Here is a 17471-nt window from a genome sequence, read left to right as displayed (position 1 = left end):
TGTTTGCTTTGGGATTTTGGTTGGTTTTAAATTGGAAAGCACTTTGTAGAGGAAATTCGGCAGAATTTTCTGAAGATTTGTGGACATACTCTGAGAAGGTCTCATTCTCATCTCACACACTTCAAGGTCCCGGGTGTTTTAGGACACGGCCTACCCAGCTGATGCTTTATAAATTACAGTGATCCCTGATGTGGTACCAAGTTCATCAGTGAATTGTCTTAAACCCTACTGACAACCCAAACAGATGAGAAATTTGAAGATGGCCTTTCACACAGCACCCAGGAGCCTGGGAAGGAGAGACCCCTTACAGCATTGCTTGGATCCTGTGTGTAGAACAGATTTATATTTAAGTATCTATTATGAATGTGTTCATGAAAAACAAGAAATTGGACTGTAATGTTACTGCAATCTATCATCTGCTCTGCAATTTTTCTGTTGAAAACTCTTCTAGTGAAATTATTCATACAGTATGATGCTGTGAGGCTGAACACAAACTCTGGGGACATGGTCTTGAAAGGATTTGTTCTTGTTGGAGAAACAGACTGCGTAGATGTTCTGCATGAAGATGAGGCACTTTGTTTTGGGGCTCTCATGTAAGGGCAACGTTTATGCAACCAGTTTGGGAAAAGCTTGTTCAACAGGATGAATGCTGTACATAATTCTTGCAAGGGGATCTTCTATTATGCAATTAACTTCACTGACAGCGTGCAAGGGTTGCTCAGAACTAGTAATTCCTTCTGCTGTCTAGCAGAGAGCAACTTAGGAGACTTTCTTCTAATACATCCCTATCATTTTGCACTCATCTCCAGTGTCATTGAAACTCACTCATTATATACTAAATAGTTATTAATTATTTAGCATGCCACACTATGAACAGATTAATGACTGTTTTCCTGAATTAAACAACAACTTGGAAGAAAAAATATAAGTATAGATTTATTAGAGAAGTTATCTAAAATACAATTTTATTTCCTCCTTAAATTAGAGCATATATTATTTCAGTGAAAAGATATTTTGTACTCTACAGTTACAATTTTAAAAGGTAATACTTAATTTAGGACATTTTTCATTAAAAAAATCCAACACACTACCATGAAGACATAGTCAAGGTTGTTGATAGCATGGGTAAAAATGCAAAATGGTCTTCAAAATATATACATGTCAGTTTCTTAATAACTAATTTGCAGTACTCACTTTTCCTTCTCAATATACTTTTTTCCTATACTATACCTATATTTTTGTATTCCTGTGCTTTTGACAAAGCTTCAAGTTATCATTAGTTATGTGTACTATCACACCAGTGGATGAGGTTTCTTAGAATGGCTTATTTTGTTATCACCATATGCTCTCCCAAACAGCCAATATATTGTTTGTTATACCAAAACGTCAGTCGCAGCAAGTCATCAAAATTCACACAGCCACCCATCAGGCTTCCCCCAGCTCCACACATTAAGAACCCCTTCCTGTTTGGCCAAGAGGCTTTCACATTACATTAGCTGGCATTTTAGATGCAGAGCAAAAGAGAGAATGAATATGGGAGATGAGATGTTGCCAGGGCACACATGGTAAAGGTTTGATTTGTGCTTAGCAAAAAAGGGATCCTCACAAACACAGCAGTTCTAACACACTCTTCATTGAGGTTACTGGAAGGAAGCTCTGACTTCCCTGCTCTTTAGAGGCTGGCATGGGCGCCAGTTGTCCACCATGCGGCACACTGGCTCATTCTCAGCACTGAAGCAAAGGCCACGGAGTTTGCACATCTGTGGAAAAAGGCACAAACATCCTCAGATACAGAGTCATTCCAACAGGACTATCTGAATTATATCTCATCATCCCAATCCACGAGACTCAACTAAAATTTTCATCAACACTAATGACCTAGTAAGACATCGCCATAACTTGCATTAACTTTAAGGTTCCCTTAAAAATTACAGTTTATTAATTGTAGCAATAGCTATGATTACCATTTCCAACAATTCTTCCTTGTCATTTATTCTATCCTTTATTATGTTATAACCCCCAACAGATCAGCTGAACTTTCTCCTCAGCTGCTCAGCTGGATAAAACTACTACAATTAAGAGTATGGTTCTAGGATGGCTGCCATACATAAATGAGATTTAAGAGTTTGAAGGGTAAACTGAAGTCCTTCAGGACTAGTTTATATTTATAGGCTCCAGATTTATTTATAACTTCTGAGCACACAGATGAAAACCTCAGGATAGAATCCTGCCTCTTTGTAATTTCATTAATGGATGGTGCAGAAACCTTGGGCCAGGACTGATTTAATCTGAATGAACTCCTTCCTACAAGGAAGACTGCATCATCCTCAAACAGCACAAAAGAAAATGGGAGCCTTCTCAGACAGATGACTTCTGGAACAAGTTTTATCTCTTCCAAACAAGCCAGTTAGGACCATTACAGTTATACATGGGATTTCCCAGTGTTTTGTGATTAGCAGTCCTTGTAAAATGAGTTCTGTATATCCTGGAAATGCTCTAAAATGTCAAAAATCAACAAATCAGCTACAGATTTATGCTACTGCAGATGCAGAATGAATGCTTATCTGGTACGTGGTAAACCTGCTATTTTCAGGGCGAGTACACACAGATAGATAGCTTGTGCATGTGCAGCAAACGTGTTGATGCTCACAGTATGTTAGCATTTATCTACATATGCAAATAGTCTTTAAATGTATTCCACCCATTTCCTACATTTATTTATTTATTTATTTGCAACACAGCAACTTCAACTTGATTACGTTTTTAAAACTCCACACACTGCCTGGACTTTGTCCAAATGGAGGACAACCTTTCATTTTACATCAGCCTCCACTTCCACATAAAGAAGTGGAGCTTGCCAGAAAAAGGCAACCACTTCGGATTCATATTTCTATGTGACATTAGCTGTTTCAAGGATCCCTTGGAGGACTGAGTCAAAGCAATCAGTACAACTGGCGCTATCCCATAGAACTACCTGCTCAGAGCTGACAGTGATGGGCTCCTTCAGAACGTGCCAGATCACACATTCATTCAGTGGTGGAGTGGTCAGGGAGCCAGGGTACGTCCAATAGTCTCTGCATGCAGGCAGCAGTCCAGTAGGGTCAAAGTTTGTGAAAGAAGCTTGTTTCCCCTGCAATAAGGAAAGTAGGCAGAGAACTGTCAAGGAAGTGACAACATACAAACACTAGGCTTGTCACACTGCAGTCTTCTACAGAAGCTCTATATTTGGAGGAAGGGAGAAACTGGGTTGGGACTACAGGGTTGAATACCTCTTGCAGTACAGGCAACATGTACATTCAGCACTATATTCCTTTTTTTTTCAGGACAGCCAAGACATTTCAGCACTACAAATGCTGAATTATAGTATTTCATTTACAGATATGACCTGATCTTGCCTGAAGGAGCAGTGAGATTTCAAATGCACTTTACCTTGGGAATATGGAAACTGAGAGACCTGTTGCCCACTGAAGTAAAAGGCAACATTCATTTATGGCAAATGGAGACTGACAAAGGTGACAGGACAGTCTTGCTCTTTACCTTTTCTATCCATGGATCATTGGCAAAGGCCTTTACCCACTACGATGGTACTTAACTACTAAATAAATATCTCTAGTTTCAAATTACTCGGCACATTAAGATGACATATATGCTTTATACATTTTTTAAAATACAAAAGGCTAATTTTTTTCCCAGATTTTATCCTGACCAAATTTCTTATGTGGAAGATTATTCTTAGCTTACAGGTTTCAATGCAGCTGAAAGAAAAATAAATGTAGTAACAGATACAGATTACCTGCCCTCTACCCAAACTTATTTGAACATCTTTGGCTTTAATGACTATAGAAGCATTTGTGCTGATGGTATGGTTTCACAGTAGACGTGAAAGAAGAAAAGAATCTACTTTCTAGACCATAAGGTTGTGTCTGGTGGCATTCAACACAGAATATTACCTTGGTTTGAATAGTGTTCAGAGCATCAACAACTTTCTGTATTTCAGGTTTGGCATTCCCTACCTGTAACACAAACAGCACAAAAAGAACTTAATGGCACAGTTTCATGACACCTTACTTTTCTGTTACAGTTCTCAAGGACACATTTTGTAACACATTTTCACATCACCATTTCATTACATAACAGGAATATTAAGCAGAAGTGACCGCAAGTGTCTCCCTAAAAACCCAGCCAGTTGACAATACAAATAGGTCAGCTGAGGACACTGGTCAGAATAAAATTATTATTTCAGTTTACAGCATGTGGATTTATTTTTGGATTTGAGCTGCTATTTTTTCATAGAAGTCACCCTACTGATAGAAGACAGTGAGGCCAGGACAGAGTGTACACAGTTAAATTACAATCACCTTCTTCAAGCAGCTGAGAAGACAATTTGGCTGATATTAAATGCTCTGGGAAATAGTAGGGAAATTAAAATAGTTGTTAAATAGGCTGGTCTTACCACTGACTCATATATATATACTACTTGGTCAGTAATGCAAATCGTTTCACTGTCCAAGTCACAGAAGTGCCACTATGAAGAAGGCAATCATGCTGCTGTAGGGTCATTACAGTGACAGATGACAGCCATACTCCACTGTAGGTGTACAGTTTTTGTATGTACAGAAAAAATCAAGAATCTGCAGCATTATTTGACTAGTTCTGGGCTTACAGGGTATAAAAATAACACTGCTTTATTCTATGTTTTGGGCTCCTGGTTCCACATGCAACATAGTAAGCGTACTACACTAATACAAATAATAGAACAAGAAGTGTAACTAACCTTCATGAGGATGCCTACCACAGTCAAACCATCAGGATGCTTCACAGCTTCAGCAAATTTGCCATATTTTACATTCCAGTGAACAATATGAAGCTAGGAACAAGAAAATATGGAGCACTGTGAAAATTATATTCCATCCATAATATTTTACAAATGAGGATGCAGGGAAGTAATTTATTAAACACTAAGAGCAGATGGTGTTTTACTGCTGAGATTTAAAACTTTTGTGTACAGTTAAGAATTTGTTACATAATTCATTAACTTTGAAGTTTCATTTATGCAAAGAGATTTCTGTCATGCATTTTATTTTGCTTCTGACTCTTGCTCCCAGATGAGTTTTAAATGCAAACTGTGGGCTGCATCTTCCTGCTTTTAGTCTGGTAAAACTCCTCTTATCTCTACAATGAGTTTTTCCTACATAAAACCCACAGGATTTTGACACAGTACTTCTAATATAGCCAGGTATTCATGAGCTCCTCTCAGCACAAATACATGGGCCTTCAGTGCAAGGACAGAAGACATTAAATATAGTTCTGACCTTCACTCTAAACAAAAACAGAAAACAGCAACAACAACAAAAAAACAGAAAAAAGCAATGAACTATCCAGACCTTTCATGGAAAGCATTTGAAAATGATATCACAAGAGTATTGAGACCACATTAGCAAGGATGCTCCTTCATTCTTTATTTCAGTGTTACTTAGTTCATATGGCTGTTTCCCAATATCTGCAACTTAAGCTGAACAAGTAATTATGGTGCCGTGAACAGATGTGAGGCAACGGCAGGATTTTTTCTGGATACGCCCAAAGTGAATCCTATCTCAGGAAAAAGCAAAGCTGATAAATTTGTGGGGCCATTCCCTTCATCTGTTCATTCAATCAGCAGCCATGTTCAGTCAATGTGTGCATTTATGGAAGGGTTAAAAAGGTATTTCACAGCAGTCATACATTTCTAACCTCTCTATTATCTTTAGAGACCTCACTGCTCTCTTTGAATACCTGAAAAGTGGTTGCAGTGAGAGCGGGGTTGGTCTCTTCTCACTGGAGACAGGCGACAGGATGAGGGGAAATGGCCTCAAGGTGCACCAGGGTGAGTTTAGGTTTGATATCAGGAAACACTTCTTTATAGAAAGGGCTGTTAAGCACTGGAATAGGCTCCACAGGGAGGTGGTTGAGTCACCATCCCTGAATGTGATTAAAAACCATTTGGATGTGGTGCTCAGGGATTTAGCAGAGGGTTGTTAGAGTTAGATAATATGGTTTGGTTGTGGTTGGACTTGATGATCTTGGAGGTCTTTTCCAAACTGAGTGATTCTATGATTATATGATTTGCAAAGGGCTGATCCTAATGTAGCACTGCACCAAAATCATCTATAGAACCCCCCCAGTCTCTTGCCCCGTGAAGGTTTGAGAGCTATTACTACCACAATGGAAGGTGAAAAAACAAACCAAAATAATAGATACAGAAGACTGGAAAGGCAAAGCACATCCTACCTCTGCATCATACTTCACGCCATCCACAGTGTGCTCAGAGCCCTGGCCCTCACAGGATCCCCAGTGAATGTGAAACTGCACCAACCTGTAGACTCCATCCAGCGCTCCTCCTTGCAGCACTGCAAAGCAAAGAGCCTCCATTAGCACCTCCTGGAACATCTGCTGTCACGTCTCACTTTAGACTGGAACATACACTCAAGTCTCCTAAGTGAATTAGTTTATTGCTCTGCATGCTGCGTGCTACTCCAGACTGTCTTCAGTGGTATGCTGCTTCAAAAAGCCCAAGTCAATAACAATATGAAACCATCAGTGACTTTATAGTGTCATCAGCAAATACACATGCTAGTATTAAAGGTGAGAAGAGAAGAATTAATAATGTAACTTTTCTGTCACCAAATAAATAAAAAAGTCCACGAAAAAGACTAGCTCTACATTAAGGTTATTCTGAGAAAGTTTACCTGAAGACCAAATCATCTTGAATTTAATAATGTACTCTATCCCCTCATTTTGGGCAGTTTATCCATAAAGGCAAATCCTGTGGCAAATCTGATCAAGTAAAACACTTTTGATTCCAAATTAAACCCAAACACTTGGCTGAGGGCAGATGCAAGGTAAAGTGCTGGGCAGAGCACAAGGCATTGCAAAGATTCAGCTCTGCCCATCCCCATCTTTTTCTTCCCAGTAATGAGTGTAAGAGAATGGTGGTGAGAACAGCAATGCTGCAGAAGCCATTTTTTTTAAGTTTGGTTTAGAAATGAGGCATTAATTTACACTCCCCACTATCTGACATTATCCCTGTGATGTGACTGATGTAAAAGAGCCCAGCCACACATTCAATTACACAGGAGGAAGCTCCCTGGTTCTGCCTGTTAGCTCTGACTTTGTACTTATTCTGTGACCAATCACCATTACAATATGCAGGATCAAGCCCCATTATTGCCAAATGCTGAAGGCACAGACAGTGTCTCCTCCAGTGCAGCATAAAGCCTGGAACAATAACAAACACTCCCGTTCAGTGGAGATATATATCTAAGTTATTAAGGCAAGGTTTCACAAAGGTTTGTGCTTTTTCTAAGTGTCTCAAATTCACTATTAAATCCCCGAGGTGCCAATATTTAAAAATCAGAAATATTTTTCAAATATGACCTGAAATGCTATAATCTTACAAATCCATTTCTGTATATAGGTGCATAGTATATATATATATATATCAAGTGACAGAAGAGTGCTGACATGAGGTGTTAGATGTACGTGTGCTCTGTACACGTGCCACAAACAAAATGATTCTGTGGAGTGAAGAAGATGCTCACCTCGGTCTGCAATAAGTCTACACATGGAATCATCACACGTGCAGGTGTGAAAACATAAACCAAATGCAGAGAGGAAATGGTCACTGTTCAGATTTCTTCTGATTATACAAAAGCATGGGCAAACATAGCTGTGGATACTTGGAAATGGAGGAACTCAGAGTGGTGAGGATCTGAGTAAACAATCAGAATGCATGAAATTTAGATGTAAGATGTATGAAACACATTAGTTTCCACTTGTGTGCATTACACATGCAGAATTTGATTCAGTGGACAAATTCAGCATTTGCCCTGAGCTCCTTCTCCGGCAAATAATTTTAGAAGTCTGCCAACACATTTCTGTTTGAAAATTATGAATATATGTTCCACTACAGTCTTTATGGTTTCACTGTGTGTAGCCAACAGATCAAGACTTACCCTGCCTATTGCCAAACTATGTGATACGAAGAGGAATGGCTGTTTGAAGTAATTAAATAGGCACATATTTCATTCTACTCCTGTATTTCTACACATTCTAATTGCCAAGGAGCACAACTTTTTCCAGCACAGTACTATGAATTGGAACAAGTGTTTTTTTCAGAACAGTTACTGGTAATGTGCACCAGCTCCATTTCAAGATATAATTGGGTGCTACATCGTTACTGATGTAAAATCATTTAATCCACACAATAACATGTTTCATTTAAAAATGATGCCATGGTGTTGCAGTTCCTTTGGCTAATGGACTTGCTGCTCATTGCAGATACAAATGGACCGTGGTCTCACCATTCCCGAACTTCAGAAGCACCAGCATAGCATGGGTTAATCTGTCATTATTAATCAATGGAAAGCATGCTGAAGAGCAGAACCATGCAATATTCTCAAATCCATTTGTGGTGTTATTTCTACACAAAGTTTGCTATAGCTTCATAATACTTAAAAGATGCACAAAGTCTCTTTGCAGGTTTTGCTTACTTTTCTCACTCTGTGGTTCTCAAATCCAGCACTAGCTTATTTTGTCTCACAGCAGAGCATTCAAAGAAAGTAATAATTAGATTAGTGTGAACGAATACAAACTCAACAGTCTTAGTTACACATCAGGCCTTCTCATTCTAGCCTCCATTAAAAGCAATTATTATTTTTCCTTAGTATTTTCCAGCCTTTACAAAGAATTAACATTTAAGCTTAAAATGTAAATGTGGAGATATTATAATTATTTTTTTCCCTCAGTACAAATTTGGATTTTTTTTTTTTTTTTTTTTTTTGTACCATAAATAAACGTTACCAGCTTCTGTACAGCAAAACCTCCTGGAGCATCTGAGCAACATTTCCATTGGAAACTTCCCTACCCTTGTCCATGTGACACACACATTAGTTCAGGCCTGAAAATAGAAGCCCAGCTCTTCTCTTTTTTTGAGGAATGGGAAAAATTCTGATTCATATTTTCATATTTGAGCACCTCAGCATTAGCTCTCTTGCTTTTGAGTTCAGTATTACTCTAAACAACCTGGAAATACAGATGTAGCTTTGTCCCCTTTTGTTCTATAGTATAGGTTCAGATGCAGAGTGAAGACAGCACTGGGCAACTTGGAAAACACATAATTTTCCCATAGATTCTTCATTCTCAATCTACATCAAAGAACTGGTCTCTACAGACATTTAGCAATCCAAGAGGTAACACCTTGAAAATGCAAGTTTTCTTCTATCTGACAGTTATTCTAAATACTGCGGTGAGACAGACTTGGAGCCATTTTGCTTACATTAAGAAATAGTAAATGTCCTCAACCTTCTACGAGTTACTGAAGAAGTTACACTACTAACATCCAGCAATTGCATTGCGCTGCCTTTACATGACCTCATAACATTTTCTAGATTAGGTAAAAATAAGTACTAGCAGAGCTAATTTGGAAAGCTAAATAACCACACAAACAGTTCTATTAACTGTTGGATTTCTGAGATAAAGAATTTGAACCATCTTTATCTCCGTTATGTGCTCATGGGATATGTGCAAATGCACAGAAACCAAGGGGCACTGCACTACACCCAGGACAGCTGCTCACTCAGGCCATACAGGTGCACTGCTGTTCCCAAAGGCAGTCACTGGGCAGTTATTTTCCCCCATGTAGAACAGGACAGCTTTACAGGAAATTCTGTGGACTACTTCATATTTTTCTTTAGGAAGTGGCAGCAGTCACATGCGCTAAGTCAGGCAGGAGTACCGTACAATTACCATAGCTCTCTGCATAAGTATGTAACGAGGCAGGAGACTAATAAATCTCAGTGAAGCAATAAACTTGTCAAAGACATAATCAAAATGGCTGAACCATAAGATTGCTTCCTGAGACAGAATGAATTCCTTCCTGTTATACAGATCGGCATGATAAGAAAATGCTGTTCTAAAGTTCATGATTCTGAGACAAAGCTGAATGAGAAAATACCCTTTGAATGGAAATCATTGCCAGCAAAACTCTTTCCAGGAGAAGAAACAATCAGCCCACTGCAGCACGATGGACATCAAAAGCTCAAAACAGAAAAGGTAGCCCTAAATGAGATACCGCCAAACTAAAACACAGCCACAGGACAGTTCAGCATATACCTCTGAGCACAGCCCAAAGCACAGATTGCTTTAGCGTAAAGAAAGCCATGGTTTTCTATCTGCCTCCAGTAGATAAGTGCATGCATATATAGCACTATAGATACGTGCACGTAACGTACATAGTGTGCATATATTTATAATGTTAACGTTGAGTAGGCATTTGTATATACACAGATATCTGTATGCTAGAAAACAGGCCCTGCAGAGATAAGGCAGAAAAACATCTCAAGCACCATGTACTATTAATGGCATAAAAAGGCTCTTATGAGTATGCTCAGGGATTAGCCCTGTGTTCTTATGCAAGGATGGACTTCCCCATCTGACAGTCTAAAGGGTTCAGCTGAGGTGAGCTGTCACTTCTGTGAAACGTGGAGTACAGAACATTACATTTAGTGAGATGTTTCCTTCTTCCCGTTATCTCTTTCAAACATTCCTCCTAGGACGCTATATCATGACAAGCAGGAGAGTAAAACAGGACGCAAGTGTATGATGTAGAGATCACACTTGCAGAAAACATCTGTAATGAGCTTCACCAAAAGAACCTACGTAATTGGTATCTCACATGCAAAAAAGCCCTGCTGTGACCTAGCTAGGGGGCTAGCCTGATAAGGTAGAAAGGATGTTCTTGAGAGATAGACCAGAATTAAACAAGTGCCAAAGCGTACCATGTCTGTATACGTGTGTATCAGCAACTGCTCAGTGATTTCAATTCAGCCCTGCTGAACTACTTGGCACAGACTGGGCAGCAGCCAGACAAGACTCTGACCTACTTAACCATCCTAAGTCATTCAGGTTCACATCTTTCCTTGTCAGCCCTTCAGGTCATTTGTCTGTGTGATTCCAACAAACATCTAAGAGAGAATGCTTGTATGCATGTAAATGTTTGTGTGTATATATCTGCAGAAAAGGAAATGTCCACTTGAGAGTGAATTAAGGGCAAGTGGCAAGAGAAGTTGCTATTTAAAAGAACAGAATACACTTTAAACTAATTATAGATGCAGCCTGGGAGTATTAAACACATGAAAATTTGACATTATGTTATGAACAATTTGTTCACATGATGTATTATCCCTGGTATAAGAAGGGTACTATTCATTTCACATGCTGAAACCCATTTCTCTCAGGACTAGGAGAGATTTTTTATGTACCATAAGGCTCCATAGGGAATCCCTGATTAGCATTCAGTCTTAACCTTTCAACCCACATTATTTGACAAAGACTTCCAAAGTATTGAGTTGGAAGCATTAAGATTCTTTTAAGAGTAACAACTGGCTTCATTTCTGACAGCTGTAACTAAAACACTAACCTCAGAGGTTGCTTACAGTACTGGATATAATGCATTGAACAAGGTGCTCATACTACTGAGATATAAGGAAGGTGAGCAAGGTGAAGGAAGGTGTGAGTATGGCCTCTAGGCACTCAACACTCAGCACCCCTTTCACTTATGAAAGTAAGTGAACAAACTGGCTGGGAAGAACAGTCAAGGTGAAATCTAGCACTAGGAAAAAATTATTTTTAAAGACATAATGCAGCCAAGTGGCTCTAAACTCAGATGGTAACTGTTAACTAGAGTTCTCTTGGTTTTGTAGTAAAAAATGCATCTAGAGAGGGAATCTGGAAGAGCAGAAGGAAGTCAACAGGATTCTTACATGCAAAAGCCATGACAAGTTTCTGCCCAGAAGTCACACATGTAAATAAACAAACAGATAAATAAAGCAAGCTGGTTAAAGTCAGGAAGGGCACTTTTGAGCTCTGTAAAGAAATTTAGGCCTGAATGAAGCAAAACTGATCTCGAGCCCTATCATTTTCCTCCCTATTTCCTTGAAGCACTACACTCAAACCACCTTCTTGCTTAGACTCTGCAGCTCCTACTGATACCAGTTGAACAGCAAAGTTACACAGGGATCAAACACACTCCAGGACCTCTGACTTTCTTGTCAGGCAGTGCACAAAAATACTTGTGACATATAAGCAGGTGTCTGAACATAGTCCCCTTGAGCCATAAGTTCCTTGATTTATGATCCAGATGGGTTATGACATTGCATAGCCCATACTGTACAGCAGAGCTTCAAGCTGTGACTGTATACCAATAACCTCCAATATTATTCTGGTGTAGCTAATGTTACATGCGCAGAGCTGGGAAGACTAAAAATAGATGCTTGGCAGTGTCTCTGCGCAAAAGCTTGGCCTTAAAAGCAGCAGATCTGCACTTTTCTTCCTCAGTTTACCTGCTGGGATGGAAGTGTAGGAAAAGAGTAACAACAGCATAGCTTTCAGTGTAACCCACTGCTAACCACACATTGCTAATGCACCAACTGTTGGCAACAAACACAACAAAATAGATTGGTCTGTGTACAGAGTCAGAATTTAAGACAGCTGAAGGATCTTCATTAATATTTCCCATCGTAGAAGAATTGAGTAATCAATTATGACTACTGACAGTCTCCCAAGGAATGCCAGTCCCAAGGTTAATGAATTATTTTCATTTCCCAGGTCTCCTCATAATTGTAAAGTTTCATCATGACTGAATTTCTGTAAAAACACCAAATTTACTTGAGAGCCTGTGTTGGACTTCAGTATCTCCAGCACAGCAGCAAGGAAAGAACACGAAACAAGACTCATTTACATACAGAAGTGACTAGTACATTTAGTAAGGTCTTTAGAGGTTTACACCAGAGTTACTGTTCACTTCTGATAGGTTTTACAGCTAAAATGTGACATCTTTATTTGTTATGAAATAATTAATGGCTGACTTTGACAAACACGTGATCAGAGAACACAGAACAGAGCACTCACTCACTGCTAAGAGCATTTCCCATTTGAATGTCAGGCTGTAGGTCAACTCCAAAAAGTTTCCCACAGGACTTAAGAGTGAAAATTATATATATATAATTATATATATATAAAAAACAAAATTGCCTTTCATGCTTTTGAGGCTCATTTGGGCACAGTCACTTCCTGTGGTTTTAGAGCTCTGAGAAGTCACCAGTTGTTTCCATCTTTCAAAGTGTATGACACAATATACATTTCCTTATGGCAGACTGCAATATCATTATGTAGGTACCCTGAATGAGATACAAAGCTCTCAGTTGCTATAAAACTCCTAAAATAAGGTACACTAGGAAGGGTCAGGGGTTACCAGCACCAGTGGATTGACACATGTCCCAGTATACAAGAGAGGATAAACCTAAACTGTATTTCTATTCCTGGTGATACTTCCACCATATAGAGGTCTTGCTTTTTACTTTAGGTTATAAAAACTTAAACACAAATGTGTACAAATACTTGTACTCTCACACTTGCTACAAGACAGCGAATGGAAGAATTCAAAAAGCAAAAAGCATAAGAGAAACTAAGGAATAACTGAAGGCAGAAGTACATTATTTGTTTCCTATATGTTTGAGAAAAAAAAAAATCCAGAAAAGGCAAAGAAAACAAGATAGGAGACAGTGTATTAAGAGAAGTATTGGAAATTCAGCAAATAAAAAAAGTTTAGAAAGAAGCAATTCCGAGTTGTCAGTTTACTTCCCATACATCCATTCTAACAGCCAGCAACTGTGAAACAGGAAGGGAACAGACTTCAGGAACCAACTGAGGCTTTAGAAGGGGAATAACACAGCCATCACATAGCCCAAGAAATTCTAAGGCTGTGCTACAAGAACTGAAATAGAAGGTTTGTGTTTAATTGCTTAGGAACAGGGTTTTTTTTTTTAAGCATGTTTACTAAGAACTACATTAATAAGAAAGTAGAGCAAAGTCTAGTACTAAAGTGATCACAATTTTAACATCACTGTAAGGGAAAATTGCATATGTTACTGGGATGGTTAATTGGAAATTTAGCCAAGTGCTACATCTATAGAGCTTCAGCTATTAGTAAAGAGATCTTTTAAAAGGGCAAAAGGGAGGAGAAAAACCTTCTTCTGAATGGGATATCACCTTAAGAAATGCTATTTTTAACCTTTTAAACTCTCCGTTTTTCATGGATATAGGCAGGAGCTCCTGTGTTCACACATGTAATATTCTAAACACAGACAGACAAAGCCCATAGCAGGGGCTTGGAATCAGGTAACTGTCTAGACCAGGTCACTCTGTGAAAATATTTCATATCAAAATTTAGAACATTCTGGTAACCCCTTGTGTTTATAATATTCAGTATTTTAATATTCAGCATCTTCTGAATTGAAATAAGTAACTGCTTTCAGAGACTTCTATGCAAACACATTTTAGCTTTCTTGCCTACCTTCACTATGTACTTTTTATTCCAAGACCTACTTCTGCACACCTTAAGAGCAGAAGTGCTAAAATGCTCAGAACTGCTGTGTCATTCGTTATGTGCCTGAAAATTCTTAATGAATGGATCTACATCTTTGTGCACTATTACTCATGCGTTGAAGATTATTCACAAATAATGATCTTACTGCTTCATTTTACGCCTACTGCCACAGATAATTCCTTACTGCAATGGGACAGATCACGGAAGCAAGCACTACAGCCTGTGGGGAATATTCACAGGGTTTTACCCCCACGTTTTCTGAAACACATAACAGAACATCACATAATCTCTCCTTGTGACTGCTGTCTAACCAGGAATTGGAGAGATCATTATACCGTTAGTCTCAAAATTCAGAAACAGGAGTGAATCAAGCACAGACAAGTCAAAGACAGCTTTATTTTCCCCGCAAAGAAAGTAGGTTACCCAGTTAGCTGCATACAAATGAAGACACTACAGGTCCTGCCAGGTAGATTTTGGGCTTTGTAATTTTTAACAGAAGTGTGATACTGAAGAATCTGCCCTTATCTGGATACACAGAACTGTTTAGTGCTTTTTTCCCCCCAAACACCCATCAGTTTCTGATTCACTGACAGAACCACTGAGAGCATTCCCACTTGCATCTCCTGCCCTCCCACTCTGAAAGCGGTATCACTGCCTATCTGTCACAAGATCCCCGTCACAGATGTTCTGGTTCTGCACTGACTTCTCAGAAAGAGCATTCTTCCTATAGATGTTCCTTTAGATTACTTTATGTTCCTGCCATTTCTCCCTCCCATGTTGTCAGACACAAACTCCCAGACCTACGCACACCAGCTGCGTTACACTGAGAGGACCCAGAGCTGCTTCCTCAGGCTCAGTGAGAGCTGACTTGCAAGGATCTGGTGAATGAAAACAGGATCCGTTCCTTATGCTTTCACTGATGGGACTTCTTCATCCTAACATTACTAAAACACATGCACTTAACTCCAGCCCTCATGGGTTCAGAGCAATATACGCTAAGAACTCAGAAGATCTTTTTCCCTTCTTTTAAACTTGCTCACACGGGTTAAATCAGACACTGCCTGGAGAAAGCAGTGACTTACAGTGAGGCTGTTTTGGCTCTCTAAGTTCAAAATAGAGGCACGCTCATTGCAACAAGGTGATTTCTGCAAACCCAGCCACGGGAAAAACTACAAGTAAGGACAACCGGCAGAACCCTCCTTGCAGCCATGACTTAAATTCCCTCTGCCTACCAATAGGGTCATTCCCTCCAGCAGGGTTACTATGGGGTTTGCAGGACAGCAAGCCGTGGGACACAGCGGGCCAGCTGCCTGCCTGCAAACTTTAAGGGAATGAGCTGGGTATACGTTGTCTGTATCTAGAAAGCCTTCAGTCAAGAAACATCATGGATTTTTCTTTAACTTACAGAAGAACAAAGAGGTATTTCCTAATCATTCTTCCTTTTACTGTACTAACCTGAGAGCATGCTGGCTTCAGAAATATGAAATAATATTTTGGTAACCAAAGAAACTATTTTCAAACTATTCCTGCTCCATGTCAGTAACTGTAATCCTCTGTTATTCTACAGCCCGTTTCCTCCAGCAGTGCCTTTTGCCTCCTCATTAACCATTTGTTCATGAGCTACACCTAGAACTGTTCTTACAAGCCACCTCTTCTGTTCTTCCTTCCCCCTCCCCATTCAAGCTCATACCCAAACCCTCCTTAAAGGAAGCAAAGGAAGAGTTCACTTCCACAGGAGTTTAAAGTAGGGCAGCTCAGGCAGTTATAGCGTTCTTCTAAGAGGAGCTCAGTTTTCCAACATATATGTATTTGTAATAATAATAATAAAAACCCTGCAGCTCCATTAGATGCTTAGCATTAATAGCAACGCTAACGACAGCGCCTCGCTCTGCCCGCAAGCACACACAGATGCGCTCACCTGACTTGTCGGAGGAGTCGTCGAACTCCACGTTGAAGGAGTGCCCGTTGTTGACGATGGCTTTGGCCGTGCCGGCATCGTAGCTGAAGCTGAGGGGCTTCAACGCGGGGTCGTAGCGGGCGGCCTTGGTGCTGATGTTGATGGGCGACTGGCGCTCCCCATTGGCGATGGGGAATTGCTCGTGCCAGTGTGCGGGTCCTGCAAAAGAGCGCGGGGCGGCTCAGGGCTCGGGGGTCAGAGCTACCGCGGCACCTGGACGGTTTAAAGGGAAAACCCGTCCGAGGAGCGAGGCGGAGACAGTCCGCGGGATGAGGGGGAACGCAGCCAGACTGTGCCGGGGCACCCGCTGCCCCAACCCCGCGTGTCGGAACGCAGAGGATGCTCGGCGCACCGCTCAGACGCAGGTGGCATCTCAAGGTTACAGCAGCAAAACCGAAGCGCCTCCGAGCTCGGGGAACGGCAGAGCCGCGGCGCTGCTTCCCGGGGCGGCAGGCGGGCAAAGGCGTCCCGCCGTGCCCCGCACTCACCGTTGTGGCTGTCGTACCCCCAGTGATGGGACATGGTGCACCGGCCCGGCTCCGTCGGCTATCGCAACGCCGTGGCCTCGGCGCGCTCTCAGGGGCTTTTATAGGCTCCCGCGAACTCCATGCCCTTCTCCGCGGCCGGAGGAAGGGGTGGGGAGCGCGGGCGGGGGCGGAGGGAGACTTCGGTCGGGGGCGGAGAGAGAGAGGTCCGCTTATAACCCGCGATCCTCCCGCCGCGGAGCCGTGCCGGGCCCGCTCGGGCTCCAAACGTCTCGTAGCTTCCCGTTGGGGGAACGAGAGGCGGCCGTGTCCCGCGCCGCATCGTGCCCGCAACGCATCGGGTCGGAACCACGCGGGCTCCGTGCCGTGCCGTGCCGCGGGGCGCTGCGACCTTGGGCCGGGGCAGCGGTTGCGGAGCGGGGCGCGTCTGTGCGAGCGCGTCCGGGGGCGAGCGGGGTGCGCGGGCGGCGTGTCGCTGCTGCGCCCTGCTGGGGGCTGCGGGAACGGCTCCGTGTGCGGGGCACGGCCGGGTCGGGCCGGGCTGGAGGAGTGCGGGGGGCGAGGGGTCGTTCCCTCCGTGGGTGCCGCTTTTGGAAGGGATTAACTA

The 17471-nt window shown here is 41.4% G+C and overlaps 1 protein-coding gene across 2 annotated transcripts; it reads right to left on the bottom strand.

Moving 5' to 3' along the window:
* Window positions 1–910: 910 nt before the first annotated feature.
* LOC107310310 (carbonic anhydrase 2) lies at window positions 911–17114 on the bottom strand. 2 transcript variants are annotated; one of them, XM_015855823.1, is made up of 7 exons: window positions 16868–17114; window positions 16341–16538; window positions 6268–6386; window positions 4775–4867; window positions 3951–4013; window positions 2975–3130; window positions 911–1760 (listed from the first exon to the last, which is right to left on the bottom strand). In XM_015855823.1, exons 1-7 carry the CDS (start codon window positions 16899–16901, stop codon window positions 1641–1643), a joined length of 783 nt encoding a protein of 260 aa, XP_015711309.1. In that variant the 5' UTR covers window positions 16902–17114; the 3' UTR covers window positions 911–1640. The 2 variants fall into 2 exon arrangements, with proteins under 2 accessions (XP_015711309.1, XP_015711310.1); XM_015855824.2 differs by lacking the exons at window positions 16341–16538; window positions 16868–17114 and adding an exon at window positions 8529–8642.
* Window positions 17115–17471: the final 357 nt, after the last annotated feature.

The sequence above is a fragment of the Coturnix japonica genome, chromosome 2 (assembly GCF_001577835.2).
Source record: "Coturnix japonica isolate 7356 chromosome 2, Coturnix japonica 2.1, whole genome shotgun sequence".
Taxonomy (NCBI): domain Eukaryota; kingdom Metazoa; phylum Chordata; class Aves; order Galliformes; family Phasianidae; genus Coturnix; species Coturnix japonica.
The sequence above is the reverse complement of the archived record's forward strand: the minus strand, read 5'-3'. Positions and strand labels throughout refer to the sequence as shown.

Bases quoted from the DNA above. Each gene is read 5' to 3' on its own strand.
- LOC107310310 (XM_015855823.1), bottom strand. From the start codon at position 16,901: ATGTCCCATCACTGGGGGTACGACAGCCACAACG. The intron at 16,539-16,867 runs GTGAGTGCGGGG...GCTCTTTTGCAG, and splicing joins GGGGTACGACAGCCACAACG to GACCCGCACACTGGCACGAG. The intron at 4,014-4,774 runs GTTAGTTACACT...TTTGTGTTACAG, and splicing joins TGGTAGGCATCCTCATGAAG to GTAGGGAATGCCAAACCTGA.